The sequence below is a fragment of the Podarcis muralis genome, chromosome 12 (genome assembly GCF_964188315.1).
Source record: "Podarcis muralis chromosome 12, rPodMur119.hap1.1, whole genome shotgun sequence".
Taxonomy (NCBI): domain Eukaryota; kingdom Metazoa; phylum Chordata; class Lepidosauria; order Squamata; family Lacertidae; genus Podarcis; species Podarcis muralis.
In genome coordinates, this window is record NC_135666.1 from 31791600 (window position 1) to 31815926 (window position 24327).

General features: G+C 44.2%; 2 protein-coding genes across 5 annotated transcripts in view; one reads left to right on the forward strand and one right to left on the reverse strand.

Moving 5' to 3' along the window:
- The first annotated feature begins 121 nt into the window (after positions 1–121).
- Positions 122–19977, forward strand: LOC114607912 (uncharacterized). Of its 2 annotated transcripts, none has more exons than XM_028751616.2 (5): positions 122–644; positions 6967–7062; positions 7492–7596; positions 8509–8604; positions 19770–19977. In XM_028751616.2, the coding sequence occupies exons 1-5, from the start codon at positions 401–403 to the stop codon at positions 19898–19900; spliced, it is 672 nt and encodes a 223-aa protein (XP_028607449.2). In that variant the 5' UTR covers positions 122–400; the 3' UTR covers positions 19901–19977. The 2 variants fall into 2 exon arrangements, with proteins under 2 accessions (XP_028607449.2, XP_028607450.2); XM_028751617.2 differs by lacking the exon at positions 19770–19977 and adding an exon at positions 11616–12030 and having other exon boundaries at positions 134–644.
- A 2559-nt stretch (positions 19978–22536) lies between these two features.
- VWDE (von Willebrand factor D and EGF domains) overlaps positions 22537–24327 on the reverse strand; it is a 48092-nt gene continuing 46301 nt past the window's right edge. For all 3 annotated transcript variants that reach the window (XM_028751608.2, XM_028751610.2, XM_028751609.2), the window contains one exon: positions 22537–24294. In XM_028751608.2, the coding sequence (XP_028607441.2) occupies positions 24274–24294 (21 nt within the window). In that variant the 3' untranslated portion in view covers positions 22537–24273. The remainder of the gene's footprint in view (positions 24295–24327) is intronic.

The following is a 24327-nucleotide window of genomic DNA, read 5'->3' on the forward strand; positions in this document are numbered from 1 at the left end:
CCATTGTAAACCGCCCTGTGATTCTCGGATGAAGGAAGGTATAGAAAATAACAACAACAACAACAACAACAACAACAACAACAACAACAACAACAACAACTCTTGCATTGGACAAACGCTTGGATTTTGCTTCGGAACATAAACTCGCGTGTATAAGACAGAGCCTTTCAGTGGCTCCAGTCACCCGAGGAAATACGTCGTGTAAGGAATATATATATATATATTAAAGTGAAAAAGAGAAGCGAGTGAAACTAGAGAGGGTCCGGGAACAGAAGGCGGGGAAGGGGAAGGAGGGAGAGAAAGGGGGGAAAGCAGAAGAGGAGGAGAGAGCGGCAGCGCGCACAAGGCGAGCGCAGCCGGGACCAGAGAGCGCCGCTGGGTCGCCGCGCCAGGCCGAGCGATGGGGTGGCGCGTGGCGGGAATCCCTCAGGCGGCGGCGCTGTGGCTGCTCTTGGTGGCCTGCGCGGGGGCGCCGCCGTTGGCGCTGGCGCAGCCGTCCAAGGTGTCTCGCGGCGTCGCCGTGCCCTTCGTCTTCGACCCGCGCGCCGTGTGCGCCGCCCCGCCTTGCCAGCACGGGGGCCTGTGCATCCGGAACGGCACCTGCTTCTGCTCCAGGGGCTACGAGGGCGAGCGCTGCCAGTATGGTGGGTAGAACCGGTAGAAGAGCGGGTGGTGGCCATAACAAGTGTGGGGAGGGAAGCCCCCTTCCCGTGCAAGGTGTAGGTCATTGCTGGACCTGAGATGTATGTTTTCAGGACCCAACCACGTGCTAAATTTTAAATTGCTGTAAGCCAACCTGGGATCTTGCTGGGAAAGTGCCAGTAATAAATGTAACCCTCGTCACTCTGGTGCAGGTTTGCAGCTAATCTCTCCTGCCTCTCTGCACCAGCCTTCCTTCGGGGGCTGCCCATCCGAAGGGATGGAGGAGCGACCCTCTGGGTGGAGGCAGATCAGAGAGCCCTCTGGGGCGAGGTGGCAATCTTCTTTACGGTCCCTTTGTTTTCTTGGAATTAGTTTTGGGAGTTTTACTTTGAAGTCAAACTGCAGTCCTCTGCATGCACGTTTACCTGGGAGAAATGCATGGGTGTTGGGTATTCCAGATTATAAATACGCAGGAAAGGGGTTAGTGCACATTCAGGATCGAAGGTTTGCTGCCCGATCCTATCGTTTACTTGGAAGCCCCGTCGATTTCTGGCTGTCAAGTCAAGAAGTCAAGTCCAGGAAAGCTAACACTACAGTAAGGCTGCAATCCTAAACCCAGGAGTAAAGCATCGTTGGGCACAACGGGACCTTATTTTGAGTAAACATGAGTAGGATTGAGCACTACACTTCTGTTAATCTCCTAAAGATTCCTGCCACAAAGCTCATGTTTTGTGTCTGCTGTGAAAGTTGACGGCCTGGAGTTTGTCAGCATTGATTTCATTGGTGCCGCTTGTTCCCAAGAAAGTGTCTGTGGGATTGCAGTCATGAGAACAAAGAGCATTTTGGCTTCAGCAAGAGATTCTTCTTACTGAAAGCAAGATCTTGCTTGGCTGACAAGCCCCGCCTCAATTCTTATACTGAAGTTATTTACAGGAATCCTTTTGTGACTGTGGAGGAAGATGTAACCCAAGTATTCATCTGGTGGGAATAATGTGCTTGGCTGTTCCGCTTGCAAGTCACCCTTTTTCCAGCACCAGGGAAAATGTTTGAGCAGGGAATCTAAAAAAGAAGAAGAAATGCTGACCCTACTTTGTGTACTGTTTTTGACCTGCTGAAAGTCCCAGATCCCAAAGAATAGGGGTGGGGGGAGATATGGGGGTGGAGCACACCAGGGACTTTCTGTAGTCCTTTCCTAAATATTCAGATTTTCTTGTTTAAGTACTTAATTCGTTCCGGAGGTCCGTACGTAACCTGAAACTGTTCTTAACCTGAAGCACCACTTTAGCTAATGGGGCCTCCCACTGCTGCCGCACCGCCAGAGCACGATTTCTGTTCTCATCCTGAAGCAAAGTTCTTAACCCGAGGTACTATTTCTGGGTTAGCTGAGTCTGTAACCTGAAGCGTATGTAACCTGAAGCGTATGTAACCTGAGGTACCACTGCAGGTCTCTAGCCCTTATAGAAACTTTTAGAGAAACAAGGAAGAACTCAGCGACAGTATGCTCTCCAGTTGATCCCTGCGCACCAAAGTTGTTCCTGCCTTCTGGTGTTCTGACCAATGAGTGCAAAGGAATGGGGACAATTGACAAGTGCTGGGGCATCTAGGGAATATTGCATGGATTGTGAATGGAGAAACTTTGACAAACTTTGTGGACAAACATCCAGGAGCCACCTATCAGTGGTGAGTGGAGCCTGGTGCAAAAGTGAATATGACTCTTACCCAGAGCTTTCCAAACTGTGTGCCGTGACACGTTAGTGTGTCGGCTGCAGTGTGTAGGTGTGTCACACATACGCTCCCCAGGCTCCTCCTGGGGCTGAAAAGGGTTAGTTTAACCTCTGGTTTGCTAGTAAAACTTAATTACTGTGTCATGAAGTGATGCAAAACTGAATTACTGTGTCGCAAAATGATGCACTTCCAAAAAGTGTGTCACCAACTTGAAAAGTTCGGAAAGCTCTGCTCTTATCTTCGTACTGTAGGTTGCGTTCTAGCTGTACAAATTCAGATGTTTCTACAGACACCTGTTACATCTCTCTCCATCTTCGTTCTGGCAGGCAAGAGGCATTGCCATCGTTCAAGGAAGGATGAATTCCAGCCAGGCAAAAGCACTCAAGGACGGTGTGCCCCAGAGAGAGCTTTGAGGGCCAGTAGAGAGACCTAGAGGACCCAGGCCTGAGGTTCCCCACCCCTGCACTAAGTCCTTATTTCTAATGTAGCAAAATGTTTTTAAAAATTGAATTAACATTTTATTAATTCATTTTATTTACTTTTATGGGCTGCCCAGTAACAAAAGTTCTCAGGGTGGTTTATGATGGCATATTTGTGTGCTCTGGCTGTACTGTGGTGATTCCCTCCTGCTTTAGGCTTCCTCACCAAAAACCTTCAAGACCTCAGGATTCAGTCTGAGATATAGGTAAGTTGAGTAATAGCTGGAAGATGGTGAGGACATGGTGCTCTAAGCCTCAAGGCTAGAAGCAAAGAAGATGAAGGGTTGCAAAGGAGATGAAGGGTAGGGTTGCCATATTTTAAACAGTGAAAATCCATACAGAAAATCTGTTGAGCAAAAAAATACCATTTTTTAATGAAAAACGGCACTGCCGACATGGGCTGTTATACATCCAGATTTCCCCTGACATTTTTTACCGATTTTCACCCAATCACTGCTGCTGACTCCAGTGTCCCTGATATGTCCGGGAAATCCAGGACATATGGCAACCCTATGAATAGGCCCAGTCTGTCCCTCAAAACTCAACAATCTGTGGAGGCCATTTTAATATTTTGCCAAACATAGCCTAAGGGCAATGCTTGTTTGTTAATTTGTTTTGACATTTACACTCCATCTTTTATGATTTAACTCAAACTCAATGAAATTCAATTTGATTATGAATTAAATTTCAACTTAAAATTATAAATCACAACAAGGTTCAAGCAATCCTAATACTTAAATGAAACATCTGGAAGAATGGCATCATAAAATCAGCCATCAACAACTGACAGAAAACAACACCAGTGGCTTATGCTGCCAGTGGCTTTAACTATAATATGCCTGCCAGAATACAGTCTTGGGAAAATGTATAAAAGTAGACACCTTTATTGATACAGCCAGTATAATGAAAGGAGATTATACCAATTAATCAGGTATAGTTATGTCTGGGGTGGAAAGCTACTTATAAGGATTATCACAAGAGGGGGTCGAATATGAAGAATCTTTTATTTGCATAATTGAATTAGGAATAGTTCTTTGGAGAATCAAATGCACATCACTCTCTATTAGTAAAGTGAATAGTTAGCATGTAGCTACTCTGGGTATTAAAATGGGTGGGTCCCTGAAGATGGGAAGAAACAAAACCCCTCCAAGTATGCAAACAAATCTTGCTTTTAAAAAAAGAAAGCCCAACTTTTACTTTAAAACCCAGGTTACAGAGCTACTACCACCACCCTATATCCATGGATCTCAGTGTGGTTCACAATGTAAAATCACAATATAAAAAACAGAAAATAAAAAATAGGAAAAAATACATAATGAATATGTGTGTGTGTGTGTGTGTGTGTGTGTGTGTGTATGCCTAATATGTACATGCATTTAATAACTAATAATACATTTAAAAGGCCATAAACTGTATAATTAGCACAAGGCCTGGGAGAAGAATGTTTTTGTCTGGTGCCTGAAGATTTGTAACAATGGTGCTAGGAGAGGCTCCCTGGGGAGAGCATTCCACAAGTGGGGAGCCACTGCAGAAAAGGCCCCTTCTCATGTTGCCACCCTCCGGAGCCACCTTCATGGAGGAGGTACACAAAGAGTGGCCTCAGATGATGATCACAGGGGCCAGGTCAGTTCATATGGGGAGAGGCAGTCCTTGAGGGACTGCAGTATTTTGTTGAACATTTCAACAAGTTTTAAAATACTAATAAATGCTTACTGTGACCTTTTAAAAATATTTCAAGGATTTAATAATAGTTTTGAAAACACTACCAAATGGAGAAAAAAGAATGGTAGCATTGGATTACTTATGGGCAATACTTATTGCAATGCGCTGAAATATTTTTTTCTGCTCTTCTTCATTCATGAACAATGATTTAAATAATTTTTGCTCACGTACTTTTTTGAGAAGTGTTTCTTCTTGTGATAAGCTGTTAATGTTTGCCATTCATTATTTTTTTGTTAAAGTGCACATCTTTTTATTATTTTAAAAAATTGCCATTTCCAACATTTAATTTGTGCGTTCAGAGACCAGAACCGTCATCACACATTATAGACTGCTGCCGGTAAATTCCTGGTGATCACCTGAATCTCAATTTAATCCATAATGCAAGTCCAGAGGAAAACCTGAAAATGTTCTATTGAAAATTGTTTGCAGATAGCAAATACATCGAAATCGGGATTGGCTCATGAATGATTTATTAGCCAAGAACTAGCTAAACTTGTCAGATAATTTGTTTGCACAAAATCATCGAAGCAGCCGTATGCCAAAATGTGCAATTTCCCAGTTATTTATTTGTCCATCGTGCAGGCACATCTTGTAGCTGCCACAAAGAATTCCCCTAGAATCCACAAGGAATACTGTCTCCTCAGCAGGTTTTCATTTTAAGCCCATATTTAGCATGGATGAAAGCTTAAGAAAATGCTGTTTGCTGTAGGAAAACTATTCGTGAAGAAGCTGATTAATCACTGGGAAAGGCTGGTGAAAGGGGTGGGGTGCGGTGATGAGAAAAATGGTTGTTTGAGGACATAATCAGTTTTAACTGTAGAAAGATTTGCAGTTGTGTTGTGCAGTTCCACATGGCTTCCAACCATAAATCAAAAACTTAAGAGCTCAAGATGAAGTTAGATGTGGGTTCACAGCTGCTCCCAGAACTGTCCTGAATAACCAGGCAGTCTAAGGACCCATGATATTCCCAATGGATTACTAGCATCAATAAAGCTTTAGAACCAACTACAGTCGTACCTTGGAAGTTGAAGCTCCTGCAGCCAATCAGAAGCCACAGAAGTCGCGATGGACATTCGGGTTCCAAAGAAAGTTTGCAAACAGGAACAATTTGGGTTTGGAACCCAAAACGTTCGACTTGCAAGTTGTTTGAGATCCAAGGTATGACTGTAGTTCCTTTTAGATAGACTTGTTAATTGCGTATTGCCCAGATCAGTGCAAGGGGTAACAATGAATGAATGAATGAAATTTGCTTTTTGAAACGTACCTTTACATCTTAAATAAGAAGCCATTCATTAAGCAAAATGGGCACTACTCAGAAAGAAGCATGCCAGAAAATAGATGATCAAATTATTAGTGTTACCGAAATGATAAACTCGCTGATTCAGGGAGAATCAATCAAGTGTTCAAGAATAAAGGGAGCGGGGGAGTTAACTTTATGCAGACTGAGCGCTCGCTTCTGTCATATCTACCAGTACACCCAGCACTAACTTCAAAGGGACTTCAAGAGTTAAACCTGTCCCATCATCCTTTGACCAGTGAGATAGGAATGATTCATTTATATTATTTCTGTAGCCATGTTGTACTGTTACATTTGCACCAATGTTCATCTGGATTAGCTCTTAATCAGAGTTGAAAAGCAAAGCATTTCCCATTACTGTAGCTCTTCTCTTTTGCCTCTGGTTTAGCTATTGAGGAATAGCTAATCTATTGAAGAATAGTTATTGAAGAATAGCATGACCCTTTGCTTTGGAGATTGGATTTGGTTCAGGGTCATCCTGTCACCAGTTCTTTTCATATAGCATTTGAGAGCTAATTAATATAATCAGTTGTGGTGGTTATTATCGGATGACAAGCTTTGCTCCTATCACTGGGTAGCAAACAGTATTTAACATGATAAGAAAGTTCAGTCTTCATTATAGCCATTTCACAAACCAAATTAGTAGATTATATTTACCATTACTGAATGTACAGCATGCAATCATATGGATTGCTGCCCGGTCTACTGGGCCCAGGCAAATGTATGAATTACCGTATTTTTTGCTCTATAAGACGCACCAGACCATAAGACGCACCTAGTTTTTGGAGGAGGAAAACAAGAAAAAAAATATTCTGAATCTCAGAAGCCAGAACAACAAGAGGGATCACTGTGCAGCGAAAGCAGCGATCCCTTTTCCTGTTCTGGCTTCTGGGATTGCTGTGCAGCCTGCATTCGCTCCATAAGACGCACACACATTTCCCCTTAGGTTTTAGGAGGGAAAAAGTGAGTCTTATAGAGCAAAAAATACGGTAACTGGTAGGCTCCTTTAAGGAGTAGGGTGCTTTTGAGTAGACTGTTCCCAACCCCGAAGCCCAGAAATGTCTCATCTAACTTTCTTTGTCCCTTTCTTTTGGTTCATAGCAACTTGTTATCCGAAATGCAAAAATGGCGGGAAATGCCTCAGGCCTGGAAAATGCAGGTGTCAGCCTGGCTATGGAGGACGATACTGCCATAAAGGTAAGTTGAATTTGGACAGTTTTCAAATTGTAGCAAAGAGTGGGGGAATAGTCTAAAACCATTGCACTTGTAGTCCAAAGCTTTTCGAGGGTACTAGGTTGGTCAGGACTGCAATACAGACATGATATAATGTGTCTGGAACTCTTATATATTGAGATTAATATTTGATTACTATTTGCATTTCTGGATCTGTCGTGCAGTCGCTTTGAGTGGTTCATTTTGAGGCAGAAAGTCAGGACAGCAACGTTTTCCATAAATAACAATAAGCAGGTATAACGTTATCGTAAACAAATGAGCATGAAATTTCCACCTATATGCCTCAACTCCATTCTAGAATTGTTGCTTGGAAGAGGCAACGTTTATGCAACAAAACACCCTTGCTATAATGCTGTTCTTGGCTTGCTTTGTGACTGTGCTGTTTCCTTCCAGTAAGCTGCGAGGGAGGTTGTCAAAACGGTGGCGAGTGCATCTCGGTCAACGGGCTGGTCAAGTGTCTTTGTGCTTCAGGCTGGACAGGATCAAGATGCCAAGAAGGTAAAAAATCTTCACTTCGTTAGTTATTGTGTTTCAGTCCCACTCTTCTTTCAACTTGGAGTTTTCCCCATTTTATTGTTGAAACAATCGGTATAACTAGATTAGGCCGAGAGAGAGGGAGAGAGATTTGTTCAGGGTTGCTCAGTAACTTTTATGGCTGAATGGGGATCTGAATTCGGGTCTCCTGTTCCAAGCTGAACTTTTCCCACTACGGTATGCAAGTTATCTAACTCCTGGCAGAGGAGAGGAGAGAAGATCTCAACTGGTGCTTGGATGCAGTTCATTAAAATATATCCAGTGTGTTACAGGGGCAAATCGCCTTATATGATTCTGCACGGAGGGGTTCCTCCTACTCTTTCTCCCCCAAAAATCACTGTCAGAGCTAACACAGTTTACCCTCTGTTCAAGAGGTAACCGTTTCTGAGAATGACAGCTAAAGCCACTGCTCTCAATCTGTCAGTTTCATGCAAAGGTAGAATGTGGTCACTTTTAATGATGCCACTGTTTTGTTCTGGTCTGAGGGAGGAAATATCCCCCCCCCCCCTTAAACCAGGGATGCCTAACCTATGGGCTTCTGAATGTTGCAGAACTACAACTCCCATCAGCCTCACCCAGCATGGTGAATGGCCACGGGTGATGAGAGTTGTAGTTTGGCAACATCTGTAAGATCCCTGCTTTAAACATTCTCTAATGCTCTACAGTGGGGATGGGGAGATCTCATCATCACCCCTTCAGATGTTGGTGGACTACAGTTCCCATCATCCCTGACCACTGGCCATGTTGGCTGGGGCTGATAGACTCCAGCAACATCTGGAGGACCATAGGTGTCCCCACCCCCTGCCTCCCCAGCTCTACAGTATAATATTGAGAGACCGAGATAGATGACTTTGCTTTATTGTTCTTTCGTTGCAGCGGTTTGTCCTCAGGGATGTCGGAATGGAGCAACTTGCGTCGCTCCTGGAATCTGCAGCTGTGCAACTGGCTGGGTTGGTGGCGCCTGTCATTTAGGTGAGTTACATATCTTTTAGAGGAGCTTTCGAGCCTCTTGAATGAAACGCCTAAAAGCTGACAAGATCATTGTGACACCCGCAAGAGCTACAAGGTCTTTGCAGAGGCATATGAACTGCACCCAGCTTCCCACCCTCCTCTCCTATCTCATGCATGTACTATCCCCTCATCTAAATATGAACAGATTGATGCAGATAGGAAATATTGCATGAGTTGTTAATTTTGTACTGGGATATAGCTGACCTGAACAGTTGCTGGCGTGTAGTTGGCAGTTCATTAACTGTACCTGCCTTCGGTCAGTGGCTCTTTCATAGCTGCCCCATGCAAGATTGACTGAAAAGAATGAGACAGCAGCAACGTAAAGATAGATTGCTGGTTTGCATTGTTAGGCAAGTCCTACTGAAATTTATGGAAAGTGAACAGTAGTAGGAATGATGATGATGATCATTGTAGTAGTAGTAGCAAATAATAATAATAATAATAATAATAATAATAATAATAATAATAAATTTTGTGCTTCATCTAATGTGGTTTGTTCTATATGAAACCTGCAATCTAATCTAACTTCAAACTTCATTGGGTAAATAGCCGTTACCACTCAGATGCTGATATTGGTGAAAGTTAGGATAAAATAGACAATACTGATGCTCCAGAAATGAGTTTCACAGTACAGCAACCTCTAGGATTTCTTTTTTCAGTTCAGCAGGGCTTTAAAAAGAAGGGAAAGAGTCTTCCTCTTCCCTAAAGGCAGACAAAAATAGTCTGTCCATAGTTGCTGCAGGCTTGAAGTGGAAAGCATGCAATCCTCTTAATGCAGTGGTTTGCAAATGGTGGGTCAAAGCCCTTAAGGCAATGATAGATGTCAAGTGGGCGGGTCACTAAACTGAGTAGCGAGTGCCAAGCTTGAAGCAACGCAAGTGGATAAGAGAGTATCTTAAAAGCAGCTTCTGGGATCCTTCAGCTAAAGGATATAAGTGACTGTCAAGTATGTCTGTGCCGGGAGCTGCATTTGTCTGGGTCAGTGGCTGCAATCTAGTAGTGCATTCTGAATTAAGGCAATGTTGGATGGATTGGGTACAGAAGCTTCCAGGCAGGACCTTTCTTTAGGCAGAAAGTCAGCTGAATTGAATTGTGCTGCCATCTGTCTTTCCTTGAGACTAACGTGACAGCTACTCTTACAACAAATGACTGAGACTAACTATATAGGAGTGACTGTGAGGACCATAAAATTCTTGTGTTTACTGTACCTCTAATTCTCAAATACACCATTAAGTTCCGTTAGGGCATCATTCTCTTTCAGTACTTGCATGACCATGCACGCTTTCAGAACCACCAGTGGCAACTTCTTTCTTTTCTTGCTTCTAAGATGGGGGAGGGCTGCTTTCGAGAGATGGCCCTTGAACTGAGGTCCCTGTGAAGTAGTGATTAGCTACTTCCCTTTTGAGTCTCTGGATTAATCTTATGGGTTAATCCTCTTGAAATGAATAATCATTGCAATAGCAGTATGTTGAAGTAACAGGTATAGAAATATAGAACAGCACAGAAACATGCAAAACAGTAGGTACTGCTAGAATGGCTCTGCAAAGGAGCATTCTATTCTGGTTGCTTTTATTAGGAACCCACACAAATCACCATCACTGGCTAAATAACTTGTAATTTGCTTCTCTCACCTGCAACGGTGCAGACCTGGAAACTGCTTTAACGTTTGAGAACACCCATGAGGGTTATTTATTTTTCTATTCGTTTTATGAGTCACTTCTTAACAAGTTGTCTCCAAAGCATCTTGCAATATTGAAAAAGTTTGAAACAATAATGAGTGATAAAACCATAATCAACAGTAATGTAAACAACAGGCAGAAGTGAAAATTAATAAGGGAGCAGTCAATAAAAATGCAGATCCAATAGAAGGCAGAAAATAATTTAGCTTTGGTAAAAAGAAAAAAGTCGACACAGTGTGTAAATGATGATAATGTTTAGATTTACAGACCTGTCTAGGGAGTTTGTTCAAAAGATAAGTCGTCACCACTGAAAAAGCCCTCTTTTTATTGCCAAGGTGCCAATTACTCACAGTGTCCTCCTGGAAGGGAAAGACGCTTGAGCATCCATCAGTTAGCACAACAGATGTCAGGCGTCAGGGAATCTGACCCCCCATGCCAGGAATAGATAGACAAGGAAGGCTCTTACCAATGTCTTATATTCAATATTCACAGAGAGAGGCTTAGAAATGCAGCCTCTTGGAGTAATGGCGTTGCTGCGAGTAATCTTCACCCCCCTTCTCTCCTCAATAATCAATAGCACCACCCAGTTTACAGTGGCTGCTTAGGGCCATTTGTCTCTGAGCCTTTGCTCTCCTACTTTCACTGCTCGCTGGGTTCTGGGAGAAGGGGGGTCTGGAATGATTTCTAGCGATACGTGTTAGCCAGCTGCTCTGGCTCTGCCTCCCCCTCCTCTTCTCCCATTATTTACCAACTTTGCCCCTCATCTGCCTCTGAGCTGTAACCTCCCTCAAGCCCCTGTTGTAAATCTAAACTGTCTTCCTCTTCTCTGGAAGGTTCAGGCTGGGGAGGCGGTTTCCACCATTCCTCCTCTGTCCGGTCCCTGACAACAGATCGCCCTGCTCAGGCCTAAACTTTGTACTTGCATGGAATTGTCATAGTCCTGCCAAGCCATGTTTCCCTTTCAAACCAGTTTGTAAACTCACGGGCAGGCAAGCAAGCAGGGTGGGTGGGTGGGATTTAAACAAGCCGTAGGTTTTGAAATCACAAGACATTTCTCCATTTGAATTATTTTTAAATCACAACAATCGTTCCTCCACGTAGAAGATTTAACAAAATTCCAACACTATAAGGATAAATGGCAGGCACGAATACTGTAGTTCTGCTGTATTTTACTGATATTTTCTTCTTAGGAATAATTGTGATAATTCAACAAAATACTATGCATCAAATGTGGTTAATGAGATGAAATCTGTGCTGTGTGACTGATATGAGTTTTGGACCCCCCCCCCCCAGCATTGTGTAGGTTGCCATGTCACCATGGAGGCAAATGCATCGCTCCAGATGTGTGCAGATGTCGTTCACCATACTCTGGTATACAGTGTACAAAGAAAATGAAGCAATGAGACAGCCTACTCTGAAGACGAGCTCCTTTTATTTTAATGAATAAACATTGAGAGAAAGGAGAAATTTTGCATTATGCTAGACGGTCCATACATAGGATTTTAAAGTCTTGATTATATATTAAATGAAAGCTCTCCTATACTGAAGGGCGTTTTTGTTTTTTTTAAATATGACAATATCAAAGCAGTTGAATGTGTATCAAAATATATGAGTGGGGAGAATTTGGAAGCACGTGGATACCTTATGTTTCATGTTTAGCACATGTAACATTGAATATTTTTTACTGAATAAAGCATTCCCCCCCCCCCGCCAAAACCCCCCCTGCTCTTGCTGTTTCATTCACTTCCACAAATAGAATTTGTTTTCCCATATAATGAATATACAGTGGTACCTCGGGTTACATACACTTCAGGTTACATACGCTTTGGGTCACAGACTCCGCTAATCTAGAAATATTACCTCGGCTTAAGAACTTTGCTTCAGGATGAGAACAGAAATCGTGCGGTGGCGGCAGGAGGCCCCATTAGCTAAAGTGGTGCTTCAGGTTAAGAACAGTTTCAGGTTAAGTACGGACCTCCAGAACGAATTCAGTACTTAACCCGAGGTACCACTGTAATCTTGTTTTTTAAAGCTCTTTGATCTAGCTTGAGAAATCGCTGGGCAGAAGCAAAGCATCAAATGTGGATCTTGGTGGGTCATACGGTTTTATAGACATTGCTTTCCTCTAATAGTGAACTCAATGAGTATCAGGATAGCCTCAGTGGGGACACATGAGAAAAAAGAGGGATGTATCAGAATAGTTTTTGGGGGGTGGACTCCAAGGTTTGCAGAAGTACAAATTTTAAAATCTTAAGGGAATCGCACACAAAGTGCACGCACGCGCACACACACACACACACACACACACACACACACACGAGTCCAGTGAATATAACAGGCGCTTTGGATTTATAGCTTCCTGGTCCAGCATGAGAAACCTCTGGGCAGAAGCAGAGTTCTCTGTGTGGATTTTGCAAGCATGTACTCAGGGCTTGGATGCCTATAGCCAGCAGTTGAGTCTGCGCATGTGGTTCTTGAGGAAGCCTGTGCACACACTCTATGGCACTTACGCGGCCCCCGGCACTAAAGTGTGGTCAATTCACCTGCTCTATTAGCTTGTGGTGCAGATAGGAATAACACATGGATGCCCTCCGTCTGGAGCCAACCACACACAGTTATTTCTCTGCATAGCTAGTCACACACAGCGTTTTCTTCTATGCGACTATTGCTGGGTTGGGGACAAGGGCACCAAGGAAAAGTAGCTGCTGTAAATATATTTCCTATTTAGTGCTTTCCTCTGTATATTTTTTTAAAAAACCTAGCAGTCACAAGAGAGAAAGCATTTCTCCCCTCCTCCCCCCAATCCCTTTTAGTTGTAAAGTTGAGGCAGTAATCGGAATGTGCATGCATTCAGAAATCTTATTCTGAAGTTGCCACGGTGCTAGACAAACATTAATTTCATGGTTCTTTAATTAAAAGCATGGTTGCTTTGCCAACGGCAGGCAAATGTTGGCCTCTTGCAAGGTCAGTGAATTTCTGTAGTTTTGGATTTTAAAAAATTGCTTGAAAACAGCTCCATCTGCTGGCTGTTAAGGTTGTTTTTTTCTTCATCCTGCCCAACTTTGTCCATTCCCCTCTGAGCCTTCAATGTAATTTTACTATTCAGCATCAGTTCTCTTAAGTCTGGTCTGACACAGCAGCACATAGAATCCATGTCTTAAAGGATCAAATCACAAAGGCTGTGTTAACACAGAGCCTACGTCATAGCATTTACATTTGAAATGGACAGAGTCTGTGCCAAAACTAAATTTAGTAGTAGTAGCCCCTTACTATATATGTGTGTGTGTGTGTGTGTGTTTTACTATGGTCAGTGGGGTGGATTTTTTCCCCTCTCATTAGGCTGCATTTAAGATTTTGTCTGGGTAGATGACTCACTGCTAGAAACTGCTGTTTGCAGTCTAAATGTGTTTGTGTGTGTTGTAGAGTGAGGTATAATTATATTGATTTAAAGTGGTAGATAAGAACAAAGCCTAATTACATGAATTGGCTTTAGCTGCAAATAGTTGTTTGTGCTCCTTGCTACAAGAGATAGCCTCTTCTGCCTCATTTGCCATAAAAGCTACAAAGCTGTTGGTAAAATAATAATAACAACAACAACGACACAGGGTTACACCATTGCTGCTGGGCCAAAAGACCTGAAATCAGCATCTCTTGTGGCAACAAGTGTCAGTATTGTTGAGCACCTGCTAAAACTCATATAGACATCTTAGAAGGAGAGTGGCTTCTTCTTAGCAAACAACAGGCCTCTAGCGTTGCTCACTACTGAGCTGTTGAAACAGTATTTAAGCATAATATAAGGAGTTTATTTTGAGAAAAATCCTTACTTTTCCAACTTTTAGATTATGGCTCCAGATGAGCACTGTAACCTCTGGTGAGCTGGTTTAGAGTAAAGGGTATGAAAAATATAAAGATAAGACTCTTGCCAAGTGGCACCCAGTGAAAGAAAATGTGCAAGCAACAGCATGATGAAGCCTGCAGGTTTTATGTTAGTGCTACCAGTCACTCCTGGTCACTCACAGCATTCTTGTTCAGATTTGAGGGGAGGGGCAATGGTGAAGCACAAGGTGCCCTCTCCCCCATTTCACACAAAGAAGCCAACTAGACTGGGCAGATGGCTCTTACTTCAGCACCGGCAAGAGGACAGCGTCCTCCTCTTGGCAGTTGGCTAGATTAGGATGCACAAGCTGGGCTGTGTAGATACACCTGCTGCTCTGTCCTCCAGCTTCCGGAGGCACTCTGCCTAAGGGTAGGACCAACTTGGGGTCTACTGAGCGCATCTGGCCCAACCTCCCCCGAATAATCTCTCATCAACCCCTTTTGCAGCACAGGGGGAAATGGTTGCACGATGCAGAGGAAAAAAGAAGTGTTTCTTCTGGAATGCGAGTCCATCCAATGAAACTATTGGTGCTGGAAATTTCAGGACACATAAAAGAAAGTGAAGAATTCGCACAATGCATAGTTAAATCGTAGAATTTGCCCCTGCATGAGGTGGCGGGAGCCATCAATTTGAATGGCTTAAAAAGAAGACCAGAAGAATTAGCGGAGAAGAAAGCTATCCATAGCTACTAGGCACGTTGACTATGGTCTCCCTCTGCTGTTGGTAGTACAGGTAACGACTGGCACAGCCAAATGGTGCGTTATTGCGCATGTGCATAGAGCACCGAACCCAGAAGTCATGGAAAGGAGCAGGGTGGGCTTACATGTGCTCCACTGATGCACATGAGGGTCCAGAACGTAGCCCTCACACAAAACAAGAAATGTCTGTATGTCTCTAACTACCAGTTGGTGGGAATCACAAGTGTGGAGAGTGCACCAGCAGGCATTTGTCTGGTTGGCCGTTGTGAGAACAGGATGATAAGACTATATGGCCTGATCTAGGAGAGATCTGCTAATGTTCTTATTATGAACATTGATCTGATTGAGCAGGGCTCATATGTCTTCTTCTTTGGTGATCATTTGTAGCTGAGTAAGATTGTCTTCCATAAACACGGTTTTAACAATGAGTTCGTAAGTGACTGTGGAGCCAATTCTGGATCCACACGTCCCTCCACAGTGGGGTTCAGGGAAAAAGCGAGGCAGACTATGTTTAAGGCACCTTCTCTAGCCCCTCCCCCTTTTCAGGATGAGCAGAGTGGATTCTAAAAAGGGCTGCTCAGTCATGGATACAGCTGCTGAGCTGCTCAACTGCCTCGTTCCTTGAGTCAGAACAACTGAATCTGTATCCACCGTCCATGTGCCGGTTCATGACTAGGGGCTTCCAGATTTCACAATCCTGCCCCCGTTACCATTTGCCGATTGCCTTGGGGCTTTGGGAGTTTGGGTTTGGGATGGGTTTTTGGAAGATGCCTGTGCGTGAATTTGTTTTATGTGTGTAGATCAGTGCACGCTGACCAACGCACAGTCTTCACAGTAAGGTTCTGTTCTGATGGCATGAGTAGTCACTACGACCAGTAGATTCTTATCCGTTGCAGCCTTCATCCGCCTTCACAGCTGTTGTAACATACCGCTTGTTATCATCCTCCTGTTCTGCCGTTGAGGACTTCTTAGATCATTCTTTGTCTAGCTCCTTCCCTTTGACCTTACCACTTTGGGTGACTGCTGGGAGTACGAGATTCCTGACGACTTTGCTCACAAGGGTCATAGGAATGTGCAAGCCCATTCATCACAACAAGGTGATGATCCAGCGCGGGAGGGCTCGTATGTACAGTGGTGTGGATCAGTACTGCTAAGGTAATGTGGTGCCAGGTCCAAGTATAGCACTCGTGCTTTGAATCATTGCACCTAATCCTTACACCTTTTGAGTTGCAATCTGAAGGCAGAGGCTTATGTGACTCAATTTTAATAGACGAGGAAAAATTCAAAATTACTCTACACTTTGGTAGCTTAACTTGGAATTGAAGTGGGGCTGGAATCATGTCTTTTGTTTCAGACATCCCTTAGGCTTGCACATTTGTCATGTCTGTATATTCTGATGATAGCAACATAGCCTCCAGCCTTCTGCAGTGGCGCTCACAGAGTTGCTGTAGTGAGATTTCCAGGCTAAATTCACCTCTGTTGGAAGACTATGTCAAGTTACTACAATGAAATGATAAAAGAAAGTTACAGATGCAAGTCATGCAAACCAATTGTGTCTAGAAATGTGTCTGGAAAATCAGACATATTTTTATGAAGTAATGCTTTAAACCATTTGTCAAGGGAGGGGGACATTTCCAGCATTGTAACATGTCAGATAACAAACAGCCTTGATCTTAAACTTTTAAAATTGTAATGTACATGGTTTACAATGTTGTAAATGGATTAAAGGGTTGTTGTTTTTTAATGTGCTGTAAATCCCTGTTCTTTTAGGTGGTCAGATGGAGGTCTTCACCTCTGGCATATTACTTCCTCTGAGTGAAGATGGGGTCAGGCTCTGACTTCATCAGAATCTTGTGCTCAGTGTGAAGCAGATGATTGGTGCCAACCGCAAATCCCACTTGTGTTACTTCTGACTCAACTCAGAGGTAGTCAACCCCAGCAAGACCAGCAGTTACCACCCAATTTAAAAGGTGCTGAATATAAGTGTCCCTTTCCATTATTATTATTATTATTATTATTATTATTATACCATCCTATATCTGGAGGTTCACAGAATAAAATCAGAATATAAACCACAAGCTACATAATCAAAATAAAAACAACAACCCAATAACCCCTTCCAAAAAACCTGACATTTTAAAAGGGCCTAGGATGTCAATCAATCAACCAAAGGCCAAGTTAAAAAGGTGTATAATGAAGGTGCCTAAAGGTATATAATGAAGGTACAAGGTAACCTCCCTGGGGAGAACATTCCACAGACGGGGAGCCACTGCAGAGAAGGCCCGTTCTCATGTTGCCACCCTCTGGACTTCTCGAGGAGGAGGCAAACAAAGAAGGGCCTCAGAAGGTGATCTCAGGGTCCAGGTAGGTTCATATGGAAAGAGGTGGTCCTGGGGGTATTGCGGTCCTGAGTAGTTTAAGGCTTATAGGTTAAAACCAGCACTTTGAATTGGGCCTGGAAACTAATTAGTAGCCAGTGCAGTTGGACCAGGATCAGTGTAATATGCTCAAACCGGTGAGCAACCTGGCCACTGAAGGCTGCAATAGCTGAAGCTTCCAAACAATCTTCATAGGCAGCCCTATGTATAATGCATTGCATTAATCTAACCTTGAGGTTACCAGAGCATAGACAACAGTATTTAGGCTATCCCTGTCCAGATAGGGGCATAGCTGAGCCACCAGCCAAAGCTGATGGAAGGCACTCTGGGCCCAAGCTATGAACCTCTTTCAGAGGAAGTGTAACCCCATCGAGTAGGCAATCTCCCACCCATCTGGTCTAGGGAACCACACACTAACAGTGCCTCAGTCTTATCTGGATTGAGTTTCAGTTTGTTGGCTCTCATCCAGTCCATTACCAAGGTAAGACACTTGGTCCAGCGCTTCCACTGCCTCACCTGCAGATGTAAAGGAGAAATAGAGCTGAGTGTCGTCAGCATACTGCTGACAACGTACTCCAAACCTCCAGATAACCCCACCCAGTGGTTTCATGTAGATATTAAACAATGTGGGGGATAGGATTGAGCCCTGCAGAACCCCACATTGAAGCACTCCCCAAGCAACACCCTCTGGGAATGACCATCCAAGTAGGACTGGAACCACCGCAAAGTGGTGCCACCACCCCTAGTTCAGACAGTTGCTCCAGAAGGATACCATGGTTGATGGTATTGAAAGCTGCTGAGAGGTCAAGAAGTAACAGGGATATGTTTCCCTTGTCTCTCTCTCTTGGCAGAGGTCGTCATACAGGGCGACCAAAGCAGTTTCTGTGCCAAAACTGAGCCTAAACCCCGACTGAAATTGATCCAGAAAAGCAGTTTCTTCCAAAAGCGCCAGGATCTGGTCTGCGACCACTCACTCCAGAACCTTGCTCAGGAAAGGGAGATTAGCAACTGGCCAGTAGTTAGTTAGATTTTCCGAATCCAGGGAAGGTTTCTTAAGGAGTGGCTTTCTGGCTGCCTCCTTCAAACAGGTAGGGACCACCCCCTCTCGTAAAGAGGCATTGACCATCTCCCTAGTCCAGCCAGCTGTTCCCTCCCTGCTGCTTTTTATCAGCCAAGAGGGGCAAGGGTCTAGAGTGCAAGCCCTGACCGATCCAAGTACCTTGTCCACATCCTTGAGCCTTACCAACTGAGCCTTTCCTTGGAACAATCAGGAGTGCAGTCCCAATTAGTCCTTTGCAGCCACACATTCACCTATTCCATGTGACAGATGTAGGTCAGGTGGTTCTGGTTTGGGCAAAACAGCTTCCCTAGCCACCCTTGCTTAGGCCTAATTTCTGGCTCAAAGTCTTATTGTGCACTCTAAATGCTGCCTTCAAGATGCACACAAGACAAAGATGATTAGAATAATAATAATAAATCTCTTAAGATGACCAGTAGTCAGTCTAGAGTTTGGATTTGATATCCCGCCTTTCACTCCCTTTAAGGAGTCTCAAAGCGGCTAACATTCTCCTTTCCCTTCCTCCCCCACAATAAACACTCTGCGGGGTGAGTGGGGCTGAGAGACTTCAAAGAAGTGTGACTGGCCCAAGGTCACCCAGCAGCTGCATGTGGAGGAGCGGAGATGTGAACCTGGTTCCCCAGATTACGAGACTACCGCTCTTAACCACTACACCACACTGACTTTTCCTCCAGGATGGTGCCTCCTCCTGTTTGGAAGAAAGGTTGAATGGTGTCTTCACCAGGGAAAGGAGAACCCAGGGTGCAGAGTCTTTATGAAGCTGTGTTAAATTTCAGCTTCTGTAATGAATAAAGCGCCCTTACTCCTCCGTCCCTCATGATAGCAAATTAGAAACTTGTGAAGCTGCCATTGGTCTACCTAGCTCAGTACTGTCATGACAATGACTGGCAGTGGCTCTCCATGATTTCAGAAAGGACAGTCTCAGATTTATACCTGGAGATATTAGAACCTTATGTTCCACCACTGAGCTACATCCCATCATGTCAAGTCTGGAGGTTTGACGTGACCCATCTTCTGTGCAGACACATAGAGCACAACAGCACTGCAATGTCAATTTCACACCTTCTCTCCACTCTGTCCTAGAAATAGCTCCAGAAGCCTTTTCAAAAGATAAATGCCAAGGTTGGACCAGCATTATCTCCAGCTGGACCAGCCTGGAATCACAAAAGCTACAAAAAAAGTCAATAAAATCTCTGGCAGTACTGCAGAAATTGCAAAGTCAATCCCAGGCACAAAGTTCAGGAACAAGAGGAAAGGTTCAGGCTGCAGTCTCTAATTGAGAGTCTCAATGCCCCGAAGGCTAGAGTCACTGCTTCAGTTAAGGAGCTGCCCAGGAATTGGCCTAAGGGAATTGCTGGGAGGGAACAGAGTGTCTGGCTAATTGGATATGATGAAGGTATGCTCTTTGATTTAAAGCTTCAGGGGAAAGCAGCAGCAGCAGCAGCAGCATCCCTTTTGAAGAAAGAAGATACCAAACAGTCCTTACATCATCAGTCATGTCCTTCCCCACCATTTCATCAACAGACAAACTGCATTCTTCAAGGTAACTGCCATTGCTCCCATCAGAGAGGAACATTTCACTGGATGTTAAAGCCATCACAAATATTATGGAACAAACCAGAGTTGGAAATAAATTACATCTATCCTTCTCTCTGGCTTTAAAGTGAAATTCTGTGTTTCCACAATCCCTGGCACAGGTGCTTCTCCTATGCAACCCAAGGTAATTCCCATCACTTGTTTGCCCATGGGACTCCAGCGAGCCCACATTTGAGTTTCATAATCTCTCAATACTATAACAAATCTTACACAGGGCAGAAAGGAGATGCTGAGCATGACATGTCCCCCCAAAAAATATTCATCATGAGCTTGACTTAGATTGCTGAATCAGAACTATAGTCTAGCATTCTGTCTCTTCCTATGTGAGGCCAACCAGACACCTATGAGAAGCTCACAAGGAAAGCAGGACGTGAGCTCAGTTTGGATAGCTCCGTTGTTTAGAGCGTGATGCTGATAATGCCAAGGTTGCAGGTTTGATCCCCATAAAGGACAGCTGCCTATACCTGCATTGCAGGGAGATGCAGTAGATGGTCCCTTCCAACTCTGTGATTCTATGAAGAACATACAGTAGTCTACTCTCCCACTCATGTCTTCCAGCAGCTGATACATATTGGAGGTAATATCTAGCCAGTTACTAGTAGCCATTGATAGTCCTACCCTCCATATGTGGCAGGTGATGTTTCTGTGGTTTTAAGAACATAAGGAGAACCTGCTGGATCAGGCCAATGGCCCAACTAGTCCAGCATCATCACAGTGGCCAACCAGACTCCTATGGGTAGCTTACAAGCTGGACCCAAGCAACAGAGCACTCTCCTCTCCTGCTGTTTCCAGCAACTGGGAAGCAGTTTTGTTGCGTTGTTCGCTTTTCTTGCTTGCAATTTTAATATGTTTCATGAAGCCTGGTGGAAACATAAAATTGTAATGAGTGTGTGTGTGTGTTGGGGTGAGAGCTCTGTGCAGGCTTGGCAACTGTTGCCAAGGAGATCAGAATGCTAGGAGAGTGATAGTCGGAGGGCATTTTAAGTAAGTGTGCAGCTGTTGGGAGGGGGGAAATGAAATAATGATAACTGAGGGGAAAGAAATAGCTGTTTGGAGTTTGTGGAGGACATCTTTGGTGGTGACTGAACAGACGACTCCACAGCATCAAAACAAGACTTGAAAGCGGCGTGGGGGAGACTGCAGTGCCAGCTCATCTCTCTATAAAATAATTATGCTGGGAAAAGGTATCCCTTTCACCACTTATAATAAACACTGATTTGCCAGAGTGTTTGTGTAGGCTTTCAAACTCCCTTCCCAGATGGCAAACTGAGTGTGTGGCCGGTCACGAGTCTTCTGGTGTCACCAACAGGATCTGGGAATGAGGAATTGGAAACAGAGACCAACAGGGAAGCTGGAGAGGAGCAAGGCCCTGTTCAGTCTAGGCATCTCCAGGAAGGGCTGAGATGGACTTCTGTCTGAAACTCTGTGATGGCAAACTGGTGTGACTCATGGTGCCAACCCAGGGTAATTCCTCACTTGTGCCCTCTTTGTTATCTAATCACTCTCATGCCCATCCTAGATTTTAGTGAAATCCCACTTCCAAATTCAGGTTTATGTCTGCTGCTACAGCTGGATGCCATTTGTATTCCCAAGGTGTTCAGCTTTTGGGGACACGAGCTGAAGGCTGCTCTAAGCTGTTTGTTTTATGCTTCAACCTCACAAATCGAGCTGCAGGAGCCCTGATTCTTCCGGAAGACTTTAGCTCATGGACAGCTATGATGCTGAAACATCTGCAGGGCACTGTATCAGCTACCGCCGCTTGATTTAAGTTCTCTTCCTTGCCTCTTGTTCTGTCCCATAACCTCTGCACTGTGTTTGATATTTTCTCCAGGTTTAGTCAGGCTTCCTTAGCCGAAAGGCACCAGTCAGTGTCTTTCTAAATGCTAGATCTCCATTTTAAACTATATTAGGGGAACTCAAAAACGAACCCAAATACAACTTAAAAGGGAACAAACTTTAAGAGGGTGGGAAGCCAGCGCCTCCTCTCAAGGACTGTGGTGGATGAAGGAATCCCATGACTTGAAAGAGTTGGTGGTAGTCTCCAGTTGGGTATAAGAATCCAGACCCTGGTTTCTCTCAACAACCCAAAAGTAATACAGATGAATACCTTAGCCCAGTGCTCTTCAACCTTGGGTCCCCAGGTGTTGTTGGACTCCAATACCCATAATCCCCAGTCAGCTTAGTCAATGGCCAGGGAGGATGGGAGTTGTAGTCTACCAACATCTGGGGACCCAAGGTTGAAGAACACTGCCTTAGCCCATTCGTGACAATGTACTTCAGTGAAAATCCAGTTGTTCATTTCTCTTTGTTCACTCTGACAGGACAGATCATTCTCATATTTCAACTCCCTCACTTCTTTCCAACTTTCACACTCCCCCAGTCTTGCTCACATTTCCCCCTCCTTTAGTTGGAACATGTGGTGTGTGGCACATGAACTTTGCCTGCTTTTTATCTGTCCTTCCACAAATAAGGTGGGTCTCTAGGACTTCTCCACAAAGCGATTCTCCACCACTAGCCCTTTCTATTCCCACAACGTGGAATGGATAAACATGCAACCTTTAACCATTTTAGTCTCCTACATCAGCACTTCAAACCTCAAAGCCTTTTTTATTTCTTGTTTGGCCAATTACTTGTGGATAAGTATTCTATTTATAACAGCAGTGTGATCATTTCCAATTCTCTGAAGCAAGCCCTCCTACTGGCATTCAGGGGTCATTGTTAAGACTCCCTAGTGCAAGTGCCATAATGGGGTCTACTGCAGTAACAGCTATGATGTGCAACCAGCTGCATTAAAGATCTCCATAGCGGTGCTAATTCTCCTAAACTGGCATTTCTGTGACTACAGGTTCTTCTTGGGCATATGCCAACCTGGTGACACCAACAACAAGCAGCGGGTCCTGCCAGGGCCCTGAAACAGCTTCCCAAGGATGCCAGCTGCTGCTCATTGGGCAATGGAGTAATAAGAATTAGAAACAACATGCTATTCACTGGATCTGTGTACATGCGACATGTAGCCAAAAGTTCTCTTATGTAGATGAATTGCTATAGAAAACCAAACTGTGATAAACCATTGGCTAAGGCAGAAATGGTTAACATAACAGGACCACAGGTATGTTTGAAGCAGTAACCCTGAGAAGTAGCTGGAGCCATCCAGCATCCCCCAGCTTACTCAGATGCCGGTGTGAGGTTACAGTGGTTCACGGTGTCCTATCTTACTCACAGGTCCACAGCATGGTGAGCATCTTCACTGGGTCGAGCCGGTCCTTTTGTATGTGGGTGTGTTTGATCTTTAATTTTCAACCTCAGCAAAAGTTCATCGCATACAAATATGGAATTCTCCTGGCTCACAGAGTATGGTGCAAATTTATGGTGCTGGCATGTTACATATGAGGGGATGCATAAACCGTTCCAGAGTTTCAAATTCATATTGCCTCCAAATGCTCTTTTTTCAATCAGTTGCAGTAAACAGATGGCTTAAAGTCACACAATTGAATCCTACACCATACATATTGGCAGCGTCGTATTCCACGACTGAACTGGCAGAGGCGCCTCACAAATTGCAAGACAGGATCCCGAGCAATATTAGGCACAGGTTTCTTTTCTAAAGCTTGCTCCCTCCAGCTATCATGGATTGGGAATCCGAATTATCTGCCTTATCCAAGTATTTATTACACAGATTTAAAGCTGCCATAACCTAGTTCTGAGGCACCATGACAAATGTATAATTGATGGTGTATTATGCCTGATTTGGATAATTTCGTTGGTTTTCAAAACCATACTGAGATGGATTCTTTGCTGTAACAAACTCGGGGTACTCCAGCCAGAGTAGCAGTGTGATGGATGTTGATTGCCAGTCAATCAGGAGCATTTGCTGCTATTCTGAGCCAGCTGCAACTTACTCAGCCATTTGTGGTTAAGGTAAAGCCTGGTCCAACCTCACCTGGAAGTATCTAGCAGCCCAGTCCCCCTTGGATCCCACATTTGATGCCACTATCTGTCTGCTGCAAAGAGCCTGTGCACCACAGCCATGGGGAGAAGCAGGCCACTGGGTGCTTCGAGGTGAGCCCTCGACAGGCTTCTGCTTAACGTGATTGGCTGGGAAGGTTGCAGCATGCCTGGCAAAGCAGCGTTGTGCCCTACACAGAGGCAGCCTTGCGGGGAAGGGAAGAACTTCAAAGTATTCATACGAAGAACAACTCTGCACTCTGCATGTGGAAGGGGCCAGATTGTGCCACTCGTGTAACATTGTCTTGAGTGATCCTCTCCACACCAGAGATGGCTGGCATCCATGCAGCACACTGTGCGACCCAGAGACATTTGTTCTTCACGCGCGACGTCCTTGTACCTTGAAACATAAGCAGCAAAAAGATGGGCAAAT

Coding starts and splice junctions, on each gene's coding strand:
- LOC114607912 (XM_028751616.2), top strand. CDS start 401: ATGGGGTGGCGCGTGGCGGGAATCCCTCAGGCGGCGGCGCTGTGGCTG. Junction 645..6,966: donor GGGCGAGCGCTGCCAGTATG/GTGGGTAGAACC, acceptor TTTGGTTCATAG/CAACTTGTTATCCGAAATGC. Junction 7,063..7,491: donor AGGACGATACTGCCATAAAG/GTAAGTTGAATT, acceptor GTTTCCTTCCAG/TAAGCTGCGAGGGAGGTTGT.